Here is a 19,348-nt window from a genome sequence, read left to right on the forward strand (position 1 = left end):
TTTGTTAGTGTTCTCTATTAATTACCGCTGCCGAGCGAGGTCACATGACAGCCGGAGTTCGTCTAATTTTTGCGAACGGATTTTAAATTATCATTGAATGTTGATGGGTCAAGGACCAGATGATTACATTTTGGTGAGGAGCCAGATTCCAGAAGGACTCTTTGATATTCTAGTTTAGTATTCCATAGATCAAAGCAAAGGGCCTCTGATCATACAGCTTTTACCATGTTATATAGTATATATCGTATTCCAGGTCCTGGTAAACAGTTCTTTTTAAATCCACCAACCTCCATTGAAGGAAGACAAGCCAGATCTTTCTCCAAGTACCTGCTTGGTGTTTGCCTGAGCTCTCTGAGTGCTTTTTTAGTCCAAAGGTAGTGGGCAGAGGTAAGTGACTTCCAAATACTGCCCAAGACCTGTACCTGCCAACAAAAGAACCCTATAAGCATAATACGAGAGAACATGCTGGGATCACAGGTGGGACAAGTTCGGTATCTTAACATGAAGTATTGGATAATACACCTGTTTTACCAAAGATCCTAACTTTTACTGGCAAAGGTCGGATCTCCAGATCAGCCAACGCCATTAGCGAATTCCTTTGTTTTTATGGCCTAATGTATTTCCTCTCCAAACAATTTTGTGTTTCCCACAATAATTCTGCCTTTAGTTAGGATCATGCCAGAGACGTAACAGCACATGTATCTGAGCACCACATCAGACACTACGGCGGATGTCTCACTCTTCATCTTTCCCTCATCGGTTTTGATCTTGCAGCTCAGCTCTGCTTGTTAATCTTTTACTGCTGCAATAAACTGCCCAAAGAAAAGAGCGCTGAAATAAATCATGTCATATTTTGGATACTGAGATCAGGTTTAGCAGATATTATGGGGGGAAATAATCGTTATAATAAAGTTTTCAGAAACCATTTGTAGGATGCCACAGTCTAGAGTCCATACGGATCAAACGTCCCACTAGTGGTGCACCTGAGGTTCTTATCCTACACATTATTGACCACCGATGCCACTGTTGCCTCCAGACTTGTGGTAGCATTCAGTCATGGGCTTTCAAAGAAATCTTCAGTCAATATATTTTACTATTTCTCCTTCCTGGATGTTTGGAACGAAGGTCATTCTGTCCTCTTTAAATTTCTGTTGGAACACGTTTTATTTAAAGCCGCCTTTACAAGGACACAAGGTGAGTAACAACCTTTTTAGGTAAACGTGGGCTTCCAAGACCAGGTTTGTTGGGTTGTATAGTTTTTATACCATCTAAAATGAAACTGAAATATTACCTGAACCGGGAGTTTGGAAGAATTCCCAAACCAGTTGTTTTAGCATCATCGTCGCTTTTTATTCCCTTTTTAACAATTGAACTGTTGTTCCCATGCGTTCCCTTAAGTTGTATCATAAATAAGAGGCGCAATACGTGTGTTTGTATTTATTAGGAAGGAAAAATGATGAAAAATGTTCACAAAAAAGTAAAAATGATAACAAAAGGAATTTGGGGTAATTTGTTACCTTCAGGTTATTATTTGTTCATCTGCTACAACAACTTTATATGTCCAGTAGTTTGAGCTCTGCTGCAGCACCTTCTGTACCCAGGGACCCAAGGCTCCTCCTCCTCCTCCTCCTCCTCCTCCTCACTGAAAAGATCACCCTGCCCTCTCTCACACACCATTCAGTGCATGCAATTTGTTTCGCTTTGCATCTTCATCCTGTTCCCTTGTTATTCAGCCGAAGTCCTTCCTTAAAACGACAGCGCTGTGATGCCCATAGCTGTCGTCACGCTCAAATCTATGACTCTTCCTTGTCCGTCACCTCTGCTGCAACACTACACATCCTGTAGCTTCGGCACACGTGTAGGAAAACTGGAATCTGGAAGCTATTAGCAAATGATCACATCTAAGACGTGAAAATGGAATTGTTAAAGAGGAGGATGAAAAGATGATTGTTCTTACATAACCCTCTAAATATAGGTGCGTATGAGTCAGTATTTAAAGAAACACTTGGAGCCATTTCTTGTCATGGGCATATAATATTTATTTGAAGATTACACTCAGACCTTATATTTTAGAGAAGCTTTGCTTGTTTTTCGATGTTCAAATATATATCCGGGAACAGGATCTCGTCTACCGGATTTGGCCCCGGCTCCGCATGGCCGGCAGGCAGCTCTTGCCATTCCACCTTTCAGCGAGCCAAAAAAGAAATAAACCAGATTTCCTCTGTTCATCTTTCAACTCAGGACGCCAGCTGACAACAAATAAATGCCCGGCAGTCCGGGATTTCGTGCCCTGCGTGACAATAACATCGTGCACTTTTGATGCCGATACGGTGTCCAGCAGAATATCACCCACCAAATATTCCCTTGTGTTGAATTTACAAGTCAACACATCCCACCCACAGGCTCTACACATAAACTTCTGAGACCAGCACAAGTCAAACACGGCTTATCTCATTTTGATGCAATGCCTGACGCGAGCCAAAGTACGCGAGCCGTTTTATATGACAACTGCAAGTCTAACAGCAAACATGCTGTATCCTGGAGACAAAGCTTTCAGGCAGCTTCCGGCATCTGATTGTTCTGGATACGTCTTGGCACATTCTGAGCCCTGCTGGAATCAGCTTGGCTGTTTTCCACACCTCCGTGGCTCCCTTGGTGTCCTCTCGGTTGCCACGCGTGCAGGATGCTCCGTCCTGCAGAAACTTTTTTAAATTTTCCTTGAACGCTTCATCCCTTTTGGGGTGTTGGGGAGGGTACTGGAGCCCATCAGCTGCATATGAACCGGGGGCACCGCTGAGGGATTCGCCAGCTCTTCCAGGGTCCTATGTGATAAATTAGGGGGGGTTGGTACCTTGTTCAGGGGTACTTTGGCAGCACTCTGAAGGTTTCCTGGCACCGCTTTCTACTACCAGAAACCCTCTCAAATTTTGTCCGGACCCTCCGCTTCTCAAACCCAGTACCCTACAGGCTGGGCTGCCATAAATTTCTATACCTTTGTTAAATATTTAGGTGTGACTTATTCTGTTTTCCCGATTGCGTCATGCACAAATGCATCATTAGTTCAGTATCTTGTCATTTCAACTGCGTCCGACCTTCTTTCTGCCACAACAATAGTCTAATTAACAAGCCTCCCCTAATATTGCACAGTCAGGAAGTTGAACTAAACCAAGTCAAATGTTGGCCTTTGGTCAGATTAACAGACTGAGCTATTACTAGCTGTTATCCAATAAACGAAAGCTTATTTGATTTAAAGTGAGATTTTCGGTTTCCCGGAGCTGACATATTTTACACCAAACAGTCCTTCAAAGAAAGTGCGTAACGAGACAGTGGCGTCCAAGAAAACCTTGGAATTATGCAAGGATATTTTAGAATGTGAGTCACCAGGGCCAAATTTCTTTTATTAACATGATTCAGCCATTGGCTCGAAAGACTCGTCCGACTATTTGAAGTAAACCTTAAGCGCCATCTCTAAGCAACCCCTTTGGTTCCGCAGCTCCCAGGGCTGTTGTATTTCTCAGGTGGTGTGAACGTTGTGTGTTACTGTACGTCTGAGTGTCAAGGTCTTTCAACAGTTGTGTGCCAGACGTCTTCTGTGGATCGTGTCAAGTTGTGTCCAACGGTGATGAAGCAACAATTTGGAAGCGGGAAGTGGAAACTAGATTTGTTTATTAACCTGACATCCATCTCCTTGCTTGTGTCAGGACTCCTCCAGATCTCTGGTATTTGTAGAATTTATAGAGTTCTCTTTATTTGCAGATCTCTGCTCTCTGCTATTACCATAATGCAGATATTGCAGACATAATTAGCAATAAAAACTGCACAGCCGAGCAATAACGCAGCGTGTTCACGGCCCTGGTCACGGCTTGATTTAAACAAGTCTGACATCAGCGTGTTATAATCTTCTTATATAAAATAAGACACTCTGTTACAGTTTTGAGCCCTCCACCAACAGGTTGGGCACTACTTTTCTCAACGCATTATGGGATACATTGAATGCAGCGACGCTCACTTAACATTGATGCAGCCCCACAAAATGGTGAACTCCCTGGTTAATGAACTATATAGGAGACGGAGTAATTATGGACCCAGCTTCAGATGTTAGTATTCCGTTATTTGACACTAAACTAAAAGTAAAGTCAACCAATGACGGAGCAGAAAAGCTCCAGGAGCATCCAAGGGGAGAGAGAATGTTATCTGAAGTTTCCCTAGTCTCAGCCTGTTGGTACGCCATGGCTTACCCACAGTCAGCCTCGCGCTCCAAAATTGAGACAATTCAGCTTTTCTTTTCTTGAAACAGTGGAGGGGGAAGCCCTGGCAGGAAAAAATAAGACAGGGTCCAGACACACTGCCTTCCTTCAAAGTGGAAACATCTTAACAAACTGTTGTATTAGAGGTTGCTTTTTTTCCAGGATTCTTACTTGAAGTCCTTGATACTTTGATATTTCATCCTATTTCTCCAAAATAGGATTTCTCCTTGGTTGATTTTTCCACACGTTTATTTTCCTAACACTGAATTAGGGGAATAAATTCTTCATCATCGTCATCATCATCATCATCATCATCATCATCATCATCATCATCATCATCATCGTCATCATCATTCTGTCCCACCAGGCTATGAACTGCCTGCTTCGTGAGTCAAGTGGCTGCGGGGACGCGGGGCATCAGGGTGGGAGAGGACGGGGGTAGGATCGTGATCTGCCCCCACCCTCGTTCGTGCCGTATCTCCGCATGTGAAGCCAAATTCTGCGCTAGAAGATGATTAATTACGTAAGTCTTAACAACCGTCGCCAAGCAGCGAGTCGGAGAGGAATTTTGATTGACAGGCGGGACTCTATAAGAGGAGGAGGAAGAGGAGGAGGAAGAGGAGGAGGAGGCGCAACTGCTGCAGTCTCAACTCCTCCGGACGGTGGATGCAGGGAACCAAAGTGGACTTTACTCTTTCATGCGGATGCATCTCTTCTCCGCTGCAGCGTCGGCACAGATCACCAAGTGGCTCTTGTCTCATTTATTTTTAATTATTGGATACTAGGCAGACTAAAAAAAAAAAAAACACAAATCAAAACATCAGTTTTTAGGTAAGTTCAACGTTTGTTTGTTTGTTTGTTTTAACATAGAAACATCGTTTGCAAACGTTAATCATTATTAATTAAATCACAGCCTTTGTATTTTAGATTATTTCTTTATTTTACATCTACTACTTCTATTTCTGCCTAAACACAAATAATGAAATTGAATTCAAGTGCATGCTTTTCTTTTCTTAAGCAGACATGATACTACAGAGAAGCCTCGTCTTGCTTCTCATATCATTTAATTTCCTCCAAGCTTTGCCAGAAGGTGAGTATATAATGAGCACAGTTTAACGACAGCCTGATTATTAAGATGACTGCATTATTCTCATTCAAATAAGATTATTTAAAAGTTTATTATTAGATTTGACTGTTTTTCCTTTCAAAATTCATTCTGCATCTCTTTTTGGCTGTAGATGGCGAGCAAGAAGACGGGTCGTCTTTCGACCTGTTCGAAATCAGCCACATCACCCGCAGGACGCTGGGGGCCAAACAGTTCCGGGGCCAAAACTCCGATGCCCCTGCATACCGCTTCATCCGCTTTGACCACCTGCCCCCGGTCAGCGCCCCCATACTGAGGCAAATCCTACGACAGATGCAGAACAACGAGGGCTTCGTGTTCGTGGCCAGCATGCGACAGGACCGTGCCTCTCGGGGCACCTTGATTGGCTTCGAGGGCCCCGACGGCCAGCGGCAGTTCGAGATCGTGTCCAACGGAAGGGCCAACTCCCTGGACCTGGTGTACTGGGTGGACGGCTCCCAGAACATGGTTCAGTTTGAGGACGTGGATCTGTCTGACTCTCAGTGGAAGAACATCACCCTCCAGGTTCATGGGGAGAACGCAAACCTGTACGTGGGCTGCAGCCTGCTAGACAGCTTCATCCTGGACGAGCCGTTCTATGAGCACCTGCAGGCGGAGGGAAGCCGCATGTACGTCGCAAAGGGCTCCAGCCGGGAGAGTCACTTCAGGGTGAGACGGACACTGTTCAGTGGTTATAGTCGATCTGAGAAGCCCGAAAGGGTTTATCGTATTCCTAACATCGCTGGGAGAGTGCATTTTTCTTCCCCCAAGGATATTTCCTGTAAACTGTAGCTTGCCAGAGCGGCTCACTAGCCGTGGTCTCTTTGTGTGGAAAGGAATCTAAATTTAGGCCCCAAATTATCCCTTATGTGTGGAAGTGAGTCGGACGCATGTACAGCTGAAGCGTGCCTCTCCAGTACAATTGTTTCTTAATCTTTTTCCTTATGCCTGACTTTAAAACATGCAACGTGTCCCAAAGTGCACAAGGAAGACTCTTCTTTTCCTATCTTCCAGGGCCTCCTGCAGAATGTGCGGCTCCTCTTTGACACCACGGTGGAAGACGTCCTGCTGAGTAGAGACTGTGAGGTCCCCAAACGAGGTTAGAACCAGCAGCCACTGCAATTTCCACCCTGCGTTATGATGAGTCAAAGTAATTAAAGCTGCGGGACGTTTCAAGCTCGATACCTTGCAGATGTGATTAGGCAACCCTTCACATGCAACCCGCTAATGCACGGTGCCTGGGTTGTGTTAGAAGTGCTTCAAATGTCCGGAGCGTTTTTCCAGGGCAAACTATTTTGCGTTTTCCATTTGCTCCCTCTGTGGGAATTTTTTTTGTTTTTTTTTTAAAGTTGCATTTAAGTGGGTCAGGGAGCTTGCAGAGTTGGCGTTGGCTGAGATCTCGCAGCGTTGCCTCATGTTTACGGAAACAGACGCGTCAACGCGGCAGTTCGGGGGTCAAACGGTGTGCGTTTTGAATGGAGGGAGATACAGATGCTCACGTTTATTTCTATTGGCAGCGGACCTGGGAAAGAAAATAGAAAGTGAACGCTATACTGCCGAGCGGTTAGCTTCCACTTCTCTCCGCACACACACATACACACACAGTGAAGTCATGATTTGGCTGATTAAGTTTCTGCTCTCAGCTGAAGCTTTGCTCACATGAGAAACCGTACCCCCCGATCTCCAGCCGAGCTCACATGAAGAATGCCTGAACCTAAGAGAGATGTCTAAAGAATATCTAGATCAGCTTTCATGCAGGGGCACGTGCCTATGGTGGACGGGGGGGGGTCATGGACCAGGTCCGGGAGCCCTGCCTTTGGTTTGGTGCAACAAAGCAAATCCATATGCTGTGCGTGTGTGTTTGACGGAAAGGTTGTGGCATTCCTGCTGCCACAAGCAGGGTTGAGTTTCAGCTGAATGAGTTTATTTGTTTAGCAAATCTCACCAAGGCCTGGATATTTTCTCCATGTTGGCTGGTTCTAGTCAGGGTTCGGCACTGGCAGCAGTCGAATGCTGGAAAAAAAAATCAAGCCTACACCCGCTCTCAAGCTAGAACGAGAGTTGGTTAGAAGCAGCGTTTCAAGGAACATTTTTTAGGGAGAAAAGAATGCGTGAATGCTTTCGCAGGCAAGCGTGCGCGCGTCCATGCTGACACTCGGCCCGAAGCCCCGCTGAGATTCAGATGGATCCGGCAGATTGAAAAGGGGGACAAAAACATAAATATAGTGGAGATTGGGACGACGCTGTGCGATTTGAAGGACATTTTGATGTAAACTCCCTAAACCGCCATTATTCTTCACCAATTTACGCAGCAGGACCCAGGTTTTACGTTCACCTGCGCATGAATGACGGCCGCTCCGGCCTCACATTTTCCTGATGTTCAGAAGGAATTTAAAGGGCAGATCCTCAAAATTCCATCCAGTCAATGTGAACTCTGCAGGGATTCAAGTAATACTCATTATTTTATGTGTTGACTGCAAAAATTTATGTTGCAGTCATGCTGGATGATCCACCTTGAAACCAGAGTTTATTTGAGGTCACACCAGAACACATAATATGCCTATAAGCGATAGTGTTGAGTATTCCTCATATTGTGATGTTGTTATTAATGCACATTTGTGTTTGAGCTATTTGAGGACTGTTAAAAGTGAAGCTCTTTTAGTGTCGCCCCACTTTATAACAAGATCCAGAATCTTACACTCAACTAAACTCCATTCTAACACCAGACTCATCTGCTCCTCTTTCTTTATTCTTTTTTGTAAATGAATCAGAGTGGTCATTGTCTTTCTTTCTTCTACTTGTGGCTGTCTCCCTCAAGGGTCGCCTCTCTTTCACTATGTCCATAAATATCCTCTTTAGTCATCCTCTATGTGGTCACTCCAGGCCTGTAAATCCATACTGAAGGTCTCTTTTATTCCTAAGGTCAAGGAGATGACCTCGTGGCCTTTTGTGTGCCCACAGGATCACTGGAAATCAGACCCTTTTTTTGTTTCAGCCAGCACATCTCTGATTAGCCATCACCCTTTGAGCGCTCACCCTGGCCCTCTTTCTGCCTCTACAGACCACGCGAACATCGTGAGCGAGAGCACGGAGATCGTGGACGTGAGTCCTTCCATCACCACGAATGTTATAGGTCAGAAGACAGATGAGGTGGGACCTGACATGTGCGAGCGCTCCTGCGAGGAACTGAGCACCATGTTCCAGGAGCTCAAGGGCCTTCGCGTCGTCGTCGGCAACCTCATTGATGGATTGCAAAAAGTGGTGAGCGCAAGTGTGTTTTTCTGCCTCGTGTTTGTTTTACTGCCGATCGACCGCCGCCGCTGCTGCGGCTGCCCACAGAAAACCAGCATTTTAGAGAAAATTGACATTTTAAGAAAATAAAGCATATAATTTTCAGCACGGTAGCCGGGAGGTAAGAGGTTGGAATTAGGTTACTAGGTAACCTACGCTGCTTTTTAAAAGCAAGCAATCTTTCGCCACAGGATTGTTTATAGATTCTCCTGTGATGACTGAAGCTGCTGGACTCGTGCTCTTGGCGGCAGCTTGAGTCAGACAGATTTCATGACATGTTACATGTGGATATAGGAAGTGTTCCCCTGGCAGCAATGGGGTCCCGTCTAATGTCTGGCTGTGTTTAAACAGTCCATGTGTTTCCTCTGAGAGCCTCCCGGCAATAAGAGAGTCTGGGTACGAACCTTGGGAAAGAAGTGCTCCAAAGGGTCCCTGAGGCTCTTCCAGACCAAGTGGTGTCTTAGATTCGAGTGCTACATATTTCTGCCTATTTAGACAAAGACTTTTGGGCTTTTTCATCAACTTACAGTTCCCAAGTGTTCGGGAATCCCGCCAAGGGTTGCTGGTTTCCAACTGTATTGGAGTTTAAGAAGAGCTTTCCCAAAAACGTGCAATAAAGTGAAACGTGACGCTTGAAACGTGATCAAATCTGAAGCAGATTTTTATCTTTTTGTCTGCAGCGTTTTAAAAAAACAACACAAACCTATATATTTGCTAATATTTGTGCTGATGCAGATGATCTTTAACTGAAAACACAGTTTTTGACTGCTAGACAACCATAACAAAGACTGAAATTCTGAGGAGATTGTTATTATAGGCCCAGCCAGATCAACATGTCTTTCATTTGGAGCAGATCATTTAGTCATGGAGCTGTAATTTAGTTAAGTCGGTGGCCAGTTGCGATGTCAGAAAAGGCTGAAAATCCACCTGCATTAGATAACATTTCAGTAAGGGTGTAGCAGGTGAAAGTCTCAAATTTTGTTGTCGTGACATTTACATCGCACACATTTGCTGCATGCACAGTTAGCGCTGCTCTCTGATCAGCTTTGGTCATGAGAAAGGATGTAACTCATCTGGTAAAAGATACACGTTCATTAACAATGGATTGCAGGGTGACGTGAAGATCCTGATGGTTGGGAATGTCTTGGGGAAGGCTTGGGATCGAGTGTGAGCTGAAATAATAAGACTTGTGATCAGCATTGCAACAAATGTTTTTCCAATTAGTTCTAATAGCTTATTGAGCATTATTTAAGTTGACACTGTTTAATCAACGTCAGTATTGCGGGATTCCGCTGGTTTCTTTTGCATTCTAAAATCCCGTTTGGACTGAAAATGTGGATGCTTTCTTTTCAGACGGAGGAGAACACCCTCATGAAAGAAGCCCTTGGCAAGATGAAGAACTCAAAGGAGAAAAACATGTGCTGGCAGGACGGCCGCCTGTTTGAAGATAAAGAGGACTGGATTGTGGACAGCTGCACCAAGTGTACCTGCCAGGTAGAGCCACGTCAAACGTGCAGTCAGTGTAAACGTAGACGATAAAGCCCTGTTTCCCTCATGACAGGAGTCTAAGATTGTGTGTCACCAAATAACGTGTCCGCCGGTGGCCTGCGCCAGTCCCTCATTTGTCGATGGCGAGTGTTGCCCCGTGTGTCTCCGTGAGTAGTCGGACTGCTTCTGTCATTGCTTTGACGCCAACATTTGTTACATAAAAGAGCTGATTTGGACTCTTCATTGTTACCAGCTGTAGACAGTGACGACGGCTGGTCCCCCTGGTCCGAGTGGACAGAGTGCACCGTCACCTGCGGTACAGGAACCCAGCAGAGGGGGCGCTCATGTGACGCAACCAGTAACCCCTGTACTGGTCCTTCGATCCAGACTCGCAAGTGCAGCCTGGTCAAATGCGATAGCCGTGGTGAGGGGTCTCTTCTTTTACTCTGTCCCAGTTTTCATCTTAATTAAAAGGTGTTCCAGTAACCACCAGTCATCCAGACCAGTCATATTATCTGGAGCAAAGCAGGCCTCTGACTCAGCTGGACAATGATCTAAAACAAGAGTTCGACATGGGAGGAAACAGTGGAAAAAGCCAAGATTGAGTTTAATAGGAGTTGACATTCGCCAAACAAAAGAAAGCAAATTTCATGCCTTAGGAAGCAGTTGAAAATAGATCCATCTGAGCGTGGCCAAATTACTTTTAAAAGCTGTGTAGTGACAGTCAGTGCCCTTGTCTGCCATTTACAAATAGAAAAATGATGATGTGGTGGTGACAATGCAAGAAATATGCACAAGTAACAAAAGCCCTCCCCCAACATGTTGGACTTTATTTTCCTTCCAGTTCGCCAGGACGGAGGCTGGAGTCTGTGGTCGCCGTGGTCCTCCTGCTCAGTGACTTGTGGGGAAGGGCAGATCACCAGGATTAGACACTGTAATGCTCCTGTGCCTCAACTGGGGGGCAAAGATTGCGAGGGTAATGGACGGGAGACTCAGGTCTGCAGTGCCGAGCCGTGTCCCGGTGAGTATTTTATTAACTTTAGAGGCGGCACGTCCTTTTACCGCGGCATCCCTGGCAAGCATCCAAACATCTTCATGCATCATGGTTGCCCCCGAGGTAACATTCCCCATGTGTTTTGGGGCTGACCTCTTTTCTATCACTCAGGAAACGCTGACCCAAATCAGCTCAGCATGTTTTCTTTTCGGAACATTAGGCTCCACATTCCACACAGACACTTATCAGATTTTGACCGAAAATGTTAAAATATCCACAAATTTAGGATTTTAATACTTGTTGGCTCACCCCTCTGTTTTCACTCAAATTAAAGGCTTGTCTCCTTTTTGTGTGTTTTATTAGTTGATGGTGGCTGGGGCCCTTGGTCTCCATGGGCAACCTGCTCAGTAACATGCGGAGGAGGTGTCAAAACTAGGACGCGTGAGTGCAACAGCCCCCGGCCTCAGTATGGTGGCAGGAGGTGTATCGGGAAAGCCGCTGACAGTGACAGCTGTAACAAAAAGCTCTGCCCCATCGGTGAGTTCACATTGTGTAACAAACCATAAAAACACGGGAACAATTTCTGATGCAACATCTGAAACCGACGATTTGCATGGTATGAACTGAATTCTGGCTAAAATATTGGTGCCATCCATCCATGCAGCGAGTCCTAATGTCTAAGATGTGGTGATTTTAACTGTGCTGAACAACACAACTAATTGTTGGGGATAGTTTGGACACAGTGCCAATAGATCTCACAGGGGAAACAAGCTAGTATTAAAACATATGTCATAAGTGAAATTATTGTCACCCGAACCTCTTGCAGATGGCTGTCTGTCCAACCCATGCTTTGCCGGAGTGGAGTGCAACAGCTCTCCAGATGGATCCTGGGACTGTGGTCCATGCCCAGCAGGTTTCCGTGGAAATGGTACCAATTGTCATGACATGAATGAGGTGCAAATTTTGCTGTGTATCCTTATTACGCTGATGTGAATTTCTTTTACACGTTATCAGCGTTTACCTTTCACTCATTTCTAGTGTGACATGGTGTCTGATGTTTGCTACAAAGTCAGTGGAAGGCAGCGCTGCGTCAACACCGATCCAGGTTTCCACTGTCTACCGTGTCCCAAGCGCTACAAGGGCAACCAGCCTTTCGGCATGGGTGTGGAGGCCGCCAAGAAAAACAAACAGGTGAACCAAACACAGAAAAGGGACTGACCGGATGCATTTGACACCGTGGTGTTGAAGAAAAAGATATATTCTGAGTGAAGACAGTTACAATTGTCTTGTTTTCATGTCGCATCAAAGTAAAGCGGTAAGTAAACTCCATATGGCCATCCCAATTTTCTGTTGCCTCAGGAGAAACTACATTTAAGACAGTGGCCTAGTTTTCCTAATCGATTTAGGGAGAAAGGATTTGTCTCATTGAAATTAAGGAGGTCCGGTTACACAGTTTTGATCAATGGCCCGTTCTCTGCTGTCACTCTCTGCTCCATGAGCTCATGGAATGGCGTCCTCTGGTAATGACTGGCAGCTGTGGGTTTCCTGGGCCGCCGCAACACAACAACAGTTGGTGGTACTGTGGTGTATGCTGCATTAAGTAGGATTTCATGTGCTGCATGTTTTCAGCCAAGTTGGACCGGAGACCCAGAGTGGACAAATAGAAAAGTTAAGAAAAGGACAGAATAGAAAGTCCAACAGTTTCCTCTTCGTTCAGGTGTGCGAACCCGAGAATCCTTGCAAGGACAAAACCCATAACTGCCACAAACATGCAGAGTGCATTTACATCAGCCACTTCAGCGACCCCATGTACAAGTGCGAGTGTCGCACTGGTTACGCTGGGGACGGCTTCATCTGTGGAGAGGACTCGGATCTGGACGGCTGGCCCAATCAAAACCTCGTGTGCGGCACTAATGCAACCTACCACTGCAAGAAGGTAAAAGAAGCAAAAGTCTGACATTCGCTGTTGTCCAGCTTGCAGGATTCCAGAAGGATCCATAAACATTCTGTTCTTATTTCAGGATAACTGTCCCAGCCTTCCCAACTCTGGACAGGAAGACTTTGACAAAGATGGTCAGGGAGACGCTTGTGACAAGGACGACGACAACGACGGAATTCCTGACGAGACGGTAGGGCACGTGCATTTGTGTCGTCTCGTCATTCCACTCGATCGGCTTCCTGACCAGCAGAATCGTTCCACAACAGGACAACTGCGGCCTCCTTTACAACCCCCGGCAGTTCGATTTTGACAAGGATGAGGTGGGCGACCGCTGCGACAACTGCCCCTACGAGCATAACCCTGCCCAAATAGACACCGACCACAACGGCGAGGGGGATGCCTGTGCGGTGGACATCGATGGAGATGGTAAACCACCGTGTTACAACCAGGTTTCACTGGCTCTTACTTTTAAGCTTTAAACCTTAAAAAATCTCATAATTTGTCTGATTTTTTTCCGCTCAGGGATCCTGAATGAGAACGACAACTGCCCATATGTTTACAACACCGACCAGAAAGACACTGACATGGACGGTGTTGGTGACCAGTGTGACAACTGCCCCTTGCTGCACAACCCTGACCAGGTTGGGAGCTCACAAAATCACCTGTTGCTGATCAGCTGCAGCAGAGAACGTGCCGATAACCTGCTCTCACATCTGTCTACTCATCAGACGGACGTAGATAATGACCTGGTCGGAGACCAGTGCGATAACAACCAGGACATCGATGAAGACGGCCATCAGAACAACCAGGACAACTGCCCCTATGTGGCCAACTCAAACCAGGCTGACCACGACCAGGATGGCAAAGGGGATGCCTGTGACTATGACGACGACAATGACGGAATACCTGACGACAGGGACAACTGCAGACTGACGCCCAACGCAGACCAGCTGGACTCTGACGGTGAGGACATGGTGTTGGACCGCATGGCTACACAGAGGCACAACTGCTTATGAGCATTTTTAAACATTTTTAACTGTAGCAGAAAATGGAGTTTGCTCATATCCATGATGACAATGACACTGAATAGCATTACATCACCACAACCAGAAACCCTTAACGACTATTGCTTTTTATTAATGCGGTATATAAGTATCATACAATATTTTTTTTCCTAATAATGTCAGATAGTTGTTAAAATCAGGGACAACAGCTGGAAATCTGTTGACTGTAAATTATTTCAGATGGAGAATTTCTGGTTTAGATTAATGGCAGGTCACCTTTAAAACACCAGAATTATTAAAGAGACCTGAGCTGAGAAACTGTTGAGATGGTTGAACTTTCTAGCCAACACTTATAAAGTGCTATAAAGCTATAAATGTTGCGTTACATTGTTGTTTTAACGATTATTTCCACACTTTGCATCCAGCTCCACCGTAAGGTGTGAAATGTGGTAGCTGGTGGAAAGAATCGACTCCAACTGGCACAGGTGATGTCATTCTGCATGACTTCACTGGTCAGTATTTTTATTTCCGTTAGGCTTTAGTCTTAATGAATCCACCATGCTGAACTAGAGCAGGGTTACCTGGAGTTTGTACAGCTGACTCTAACTGAAAACAGACCACAGAGAAAGACCGGTGCACCAGAAACACATTTTTCAGCGCTTGTCAGCCAGGATTTGATGGAATTATTTGAGGGCCCTCAGAAATATTAAGGTTTGTGGCAGCACTTCGGCATTTTGGATTAGATGCTGGTACATTTTGATCCCCTGGCCAGTAAAACTAGAGAAAGGCTTAGCGTCTCGGACAGGTCTGAATATCAGTTAAAAATTATGTTTTTCCTCTGTCAACTTGGCAAAGTTGGACTTTTTTCCACTCTCCTCCTCGGTGAACTAGGAGGAGCTCTCCAACCTTTGGAAAATATGGTTTATAGCAGGAGGCTTTAAGCATTAAGGCTTTAAGGTTTAACCTGTTAATCTCACTTTTGTTTAACAGGTGATGGAAGAGGAGACGCCTGCAAAGATGACTTTGACAATGACAGTATTCCAGATATCCTTGACGTGTGCCCAGAGAACAATGCCATCAGTGTTACAGACTTCAGGAAGTTCCAGATGGTTCACTTAGATCCTAAGGGAACCACTCAAATTGATCCCAACTGGGTGGTGAGACACCAGGGCAAAGAGCTGGTCCAGACTGCCAACTCTGATCCGGGCATCGCAGTAGGCGAGTTTCCCCCTTTTAGCCTCTTTTAGTAGATCTCATTGAACCCTGAGGAGCCACTGGTTTCATGGTCATGTTTCTTTCACAGGGTTCGATGAGTTCAACGCCGTAGACTTCAGTGGGACGATGTACGTCAACACGGACCGGGACGACGACTATGCGGGCTTTGTATTCGGCTACCAGTCAAGCAGTCGGTTTTACGTAGTGATGTGGAAGCAGATTACACAGACGTACTGGGAGGACAAGCCCTCGAAGGCCTTCGGCATTTCCGGCGTCTCGCTCAAAGTCGTCAACTCAAGCACTGGGACTGGGGAACACCTCAGGAATGCTTTATGGCACACAGGCAACACCCCCGGGCAGGTGGGCGGCATGCTCAGTGCTAGTTACCTGTCTTTTTTTTGTAAAGCTGTAAAAACATTAATGGTCATTAACGGTTTTATGTAGGTGCGCACTCTGTGGCATGACCCCAAAAACATCGGATGGAAGGATTATACAGCTTACAGGTGGCATCTCATCCACAGACCCAAGACAGGGTTTATAAGGTGAACAAAGGTTTTTAACTGCTACGTATGATTGAACGGACAGGTTTTTGATCTTTTATTGTCTTGTGCAGGGTTGTGGTCTATGAAGGCAAACAGATTATGGCCGACTCGGGACCTATTTACGACAAAACGTTTGCTGGAGGAAGATTAGGCCTGTTTGTGTTCTCTCAAGAGCTGGTGTTCTTCTCCGACCTCAAATATGAGTGCCGAGGTTAGTGCAAATGTTTTCTCTTCATTTTCTGGACGGGAGCAAAGAAAAAACAAAGACTTGAAAAGCGGTGCTATTTTATTTATTTATTTTTTAAAACCTCGAAATCTTTTTCAAACCTCAGACAAAGCGGAGTTGCCACCAGTGTTCATAAGGTAATTAAAGATGGGGTTATTGTGTTGTTTATGGGCGAAAGCAAGAAAGAGTCACGCTATGTTCCTGTCTGTCTGCTCACTCATCTCAAATGTCTGTGTTGCATCGTGAAAGTCCCCGTGTGTCATCATGGCCAGAACTTAAGACATCATGTTAAGTGCTAAACATTGGAAAACAGGCCCGCATTTCATTTGCACAAAGCTCCATTTGCACATGTTTCTGCTGCTTCCCACCATTTTGGCTTTGTGAGTGTCACAAAATGTCACACTAAGTGTTGTAAATGTTGCAGTACAAGGATGTTTTCTCTGTCTTTCCACAGATAACTGAACAAAGGCCGGCTTATGAAAAAAATAAAGGCCAGACGATAACAGATAAGAACACCAAATCCAAAGACTTTCCATACTTTCCATACTTCTCTACTGTGTTTTGCCTCAAACATCCACTGGAGAGGAAATCATGGTCATTTTCAGCTTTCCTGTTGATACGATTCCCAAGCTGGAAAAAGAGGATCAGCAAATTATCTACTTTTGACTCACGTAGTAACCGATTTCTGCAACTTAAAGGGTCCATTGTACAGCACTCACATACTGTATATGTTTTTTTCACTTTCAGCATTTTATTATTCTTCTGTTATTTGCCTCATTTCCCTGATGTGGGCAGAATAAATGCAGCCCCGCTGACCTTTTGGGCTCTTTCATCCAAAAATTCATCCAAACTTGGTCCATTTGTTTTCCAATGCTCATTTGAAAGAATTTAGAAATGAGGGAAAAGAGGCAAATAAGGAAAGAAATTCCATGTATGCATTTCAGTTTTGCAAAGCGCAACTTCCAAGCGGAGACGTTGAACTCTTTGAAGACATTTACAAAGTCTTTTCATTTTAAACACTTCCAGTGAAGAATTTGAGCAAACAACATGCCATTTTAGTAAATGCCAAAGATGTTTATACTAAGTTTGTATTATATTTCCTTTTGTAAATTATTTATGCTCGGCTTGTTTCGTTTGCATTTTTACTAGACTTTGTAAATATTATTTATTTGTTTACACTGACAAAATGTGGAACTGAAGGACACAAATCTCAAGATAACACAAAATTGCTGTTGCCTGAAGTCAAACGTCAGCTGCTTTCAGTAATTGCGAAAAGAAAGGCGGCGTGTGTTTACGTATGGTAGCAGTTGCCAAAGAAAGTTGCCTAATTCTGCATGTCTGTTAAAGCTCCAGTGTGTTTATCGTCCTAGCTGTGCAGACAGGGCCTCTTTGTCCAGTGTGTGATGTATCACCTCAGTTTTCAGCTACCCCGAATCATCTGTGGGAGCTTTTAAATGCTCCTCCACCATAATTAGCCCGTGCATCATATTGAAACACTCTTTGTCTGTAAACACAACTGATCAAAGTGATGGAATCGGTTGAAACGCAGTAAAAAATAATCCACCAGCAGGTAGAGTTTCTCGGCGGTTCGGATGAGTAACAGGCACCATGTGAGGGTTTCCGTCACCAAGTGGAAGAGGTTAGCGGGTTTGACAGCGCAAAGGTAGAACGACGCCAGATGATGCACGCAAATGACGTCCATCAGTCTCAACCCTCGTGGACGGATTTCGGTGGACTTGTGTTGGTTGAAAAGCAGTCTGGATCTGAAAAAAAAAAAAAAAAAAAACGACAGCTGTGTGATTATTTTCTGTGAATGAGGATGTGTTTGTGTGCAACCTTCATGTCATTTGTATAGTATTTGTGTTGTTTGGTTTCCATCTTGTTCGTTTGTCTAAAGGTTGCAATGCGCAAAGTATTTTTTTTTATAAACGTGTGTTGTTAGACATGCATTTTCTACAAACAGTGTAAGATTGTTCTTTTTCATAAATAAATGTCTTGTACACCATTGTGCGTGTTGTGTATAATAAATGGGTAATTAAACACTAGTAACTAAAATACATGCAACACAGCTAATTTTGCTTCAGTGGTTCTTCTGTACCTCTGGAGTTGGCGTCACTGGCAGTTACCTATCTGGGCATTCGTTAAAGGTCAGCTTTCGGCCCATCACCAGCTTTCCACTGGTGTCCCCCAAGGCCCGATGCTGGGGCCACTGCTCTTTGCCATATACACAACCTTGCTGCCAACAAGAATCTGCTTGCGTTGTTTTTCATACTACTGCTATGCAGATCATACCGAGCTGTACCTGCCATTTCCCTCAAATGAACCTCAGTCTCAGACAAGATTTTAAACTGTCTCTCGGGCATATCTGCATGGATGCAGGACCACCACCTCCAAATCAACCTTGCTAAAAGTGAGCTCCTGGTTTTCCAGGCCCTTCCTAACCCAGCATGCTACACAACTGCTGCTACAAGCCAGGATGACCTCCCACATCGACTACTACAATGTCCTTGCACTAATGTGTGTGGTGAGGTGGCGCGTCTGGTCTTCAGCCAACGCCACTGCTGATCGAGCTCTGTTGGCTTCTAGTTAGTTACCTGCATTAAGTTTAAGTCACTGATGCTGATCTGCTGAGCTCTAGCTGGATCTGCTCTCTTTTACCTGCACAATTTTGTCTGAGCCCATGCCATCCCACGTGCGCTACGCTCCGCACATGAGCGCCATCTGGCAGAGCTCCATGGCAATCCAGACTAACCTCATACCCCGACAACCTCCCGAGCTCTGTCAGAGCAGGAGCAACCTTCTCTTCCTTCAAAAAGCTCTTGAAGACACAACTGTTCTGGGAGCATCTGCTCACCTGACTGCACTTATCTAGCTCTTCCTATCTCTACTTACCTCCTCTCTGCTCGTCTCCTGTTTTTAATCCCTCTTCACTCCCTCTCCATAGTTCTGCACTGTTAGTTGGAAGTTTTAGGACTGGAAGCTATTATTTTATGCACATGGGTCTGAATTGCAGGGTGGCCTGATTGTGTCTCTCACTGTAAGTCACTTTAGACAAAAGTATCTGCTAAAGGAATAGAATGTAAATAGCTAGTCGATTAACATGCTAATTTCAGGGATTTCGCTTGTTTTGTTGTACTTATTTTCCAACAACAACCATCATTCTAATTTGTTCATTCATTCTGAGCACACACAGTCCGGAAACCATGAAAATAAAATGATTCTGTTTTGTGATATTAAAGCTTGACAAATAACCACGGCAGTTATGATTGCACAGAAAAG

General features: G+C 44.9%; 1 protein-coding gene across 4 annotated transcripts; it reads left to right on the forward strand.

Moving 5' to 3' along the window:
• Window positions 1-4,866: 4,866 nt before the first annotated feature.
• Window positions 4,867-18,074, forward strand: thbs2a (thrombospondin 2a). 4 transcript variants are annotated; one of them, XM_057046588.1, is made up of 22 exons: window positions 4,868-5,078; window positions 5,266-5,337; window positions 5,486-6,039; window positions 6,385-6,469; window positions 8,432-8,631; window positions 10,015-10,155; window positions 10,223-10,316; window positions 10,403-10,573; window positions 10,994-11,170; window positions 11,507-11,680; window positions 11,970-12,097; window positions 12,182-12,334; window positions 12,861-13,079; window positions 13,165-13,272; window positions 13,349-13,508; window positions 13,605-14,045; window positions 15,077-15,304; window positions 15,390-15,661; window positions 15,746-15,843; window positions 15,915-16,054; window positions 16,176-16,206; window positions 16,524-18,074. In XM_057046588.1, exons 2-22 carry the CDS (start codon window positions 5,271-5,273, stop codon window positions 16,525-16,527), a joined length of 3,645 nt encoding a protein of 1,214 aa, XP_056902568.1. In that variant the 5' UTR covers window positions 4,868-5,078; window positions 5,266-5,270; the 3' UTR covers window positions 16,528-18,074. The 4 variants fall into 4 exon arrangements, with proteins under 4 accessions (XP_056902569.1, XP_056902568.1, XP_056902567.1 ...); XM_057046587.1 differs by having other exon boundaries at window positions 5,269-5,337; XM_057046589.1 differs by lacking the exon at window positions 16,176-16,206 and having other exon boundaries at window positions 4,867-5,078; window positions 5,269-5,337.
• Window positions 18,075-19,348: the final 1,274 nt, after the last annotated feature.

This window comes from Takifugu flavidus, chromosome 11 (genome assembly GCF_003711565.1).
Source record: "Takifugu flavidus isolate HTHZ2018 chromosome 11, ASM371156v2, whole genome shotgun sequence".
NCBI lineage: Eukaryota > Metazoa > Chordata > Actinopteri > Tetraodontiformes > Tetraodontidae > Takifugu > Takifugu flavidus.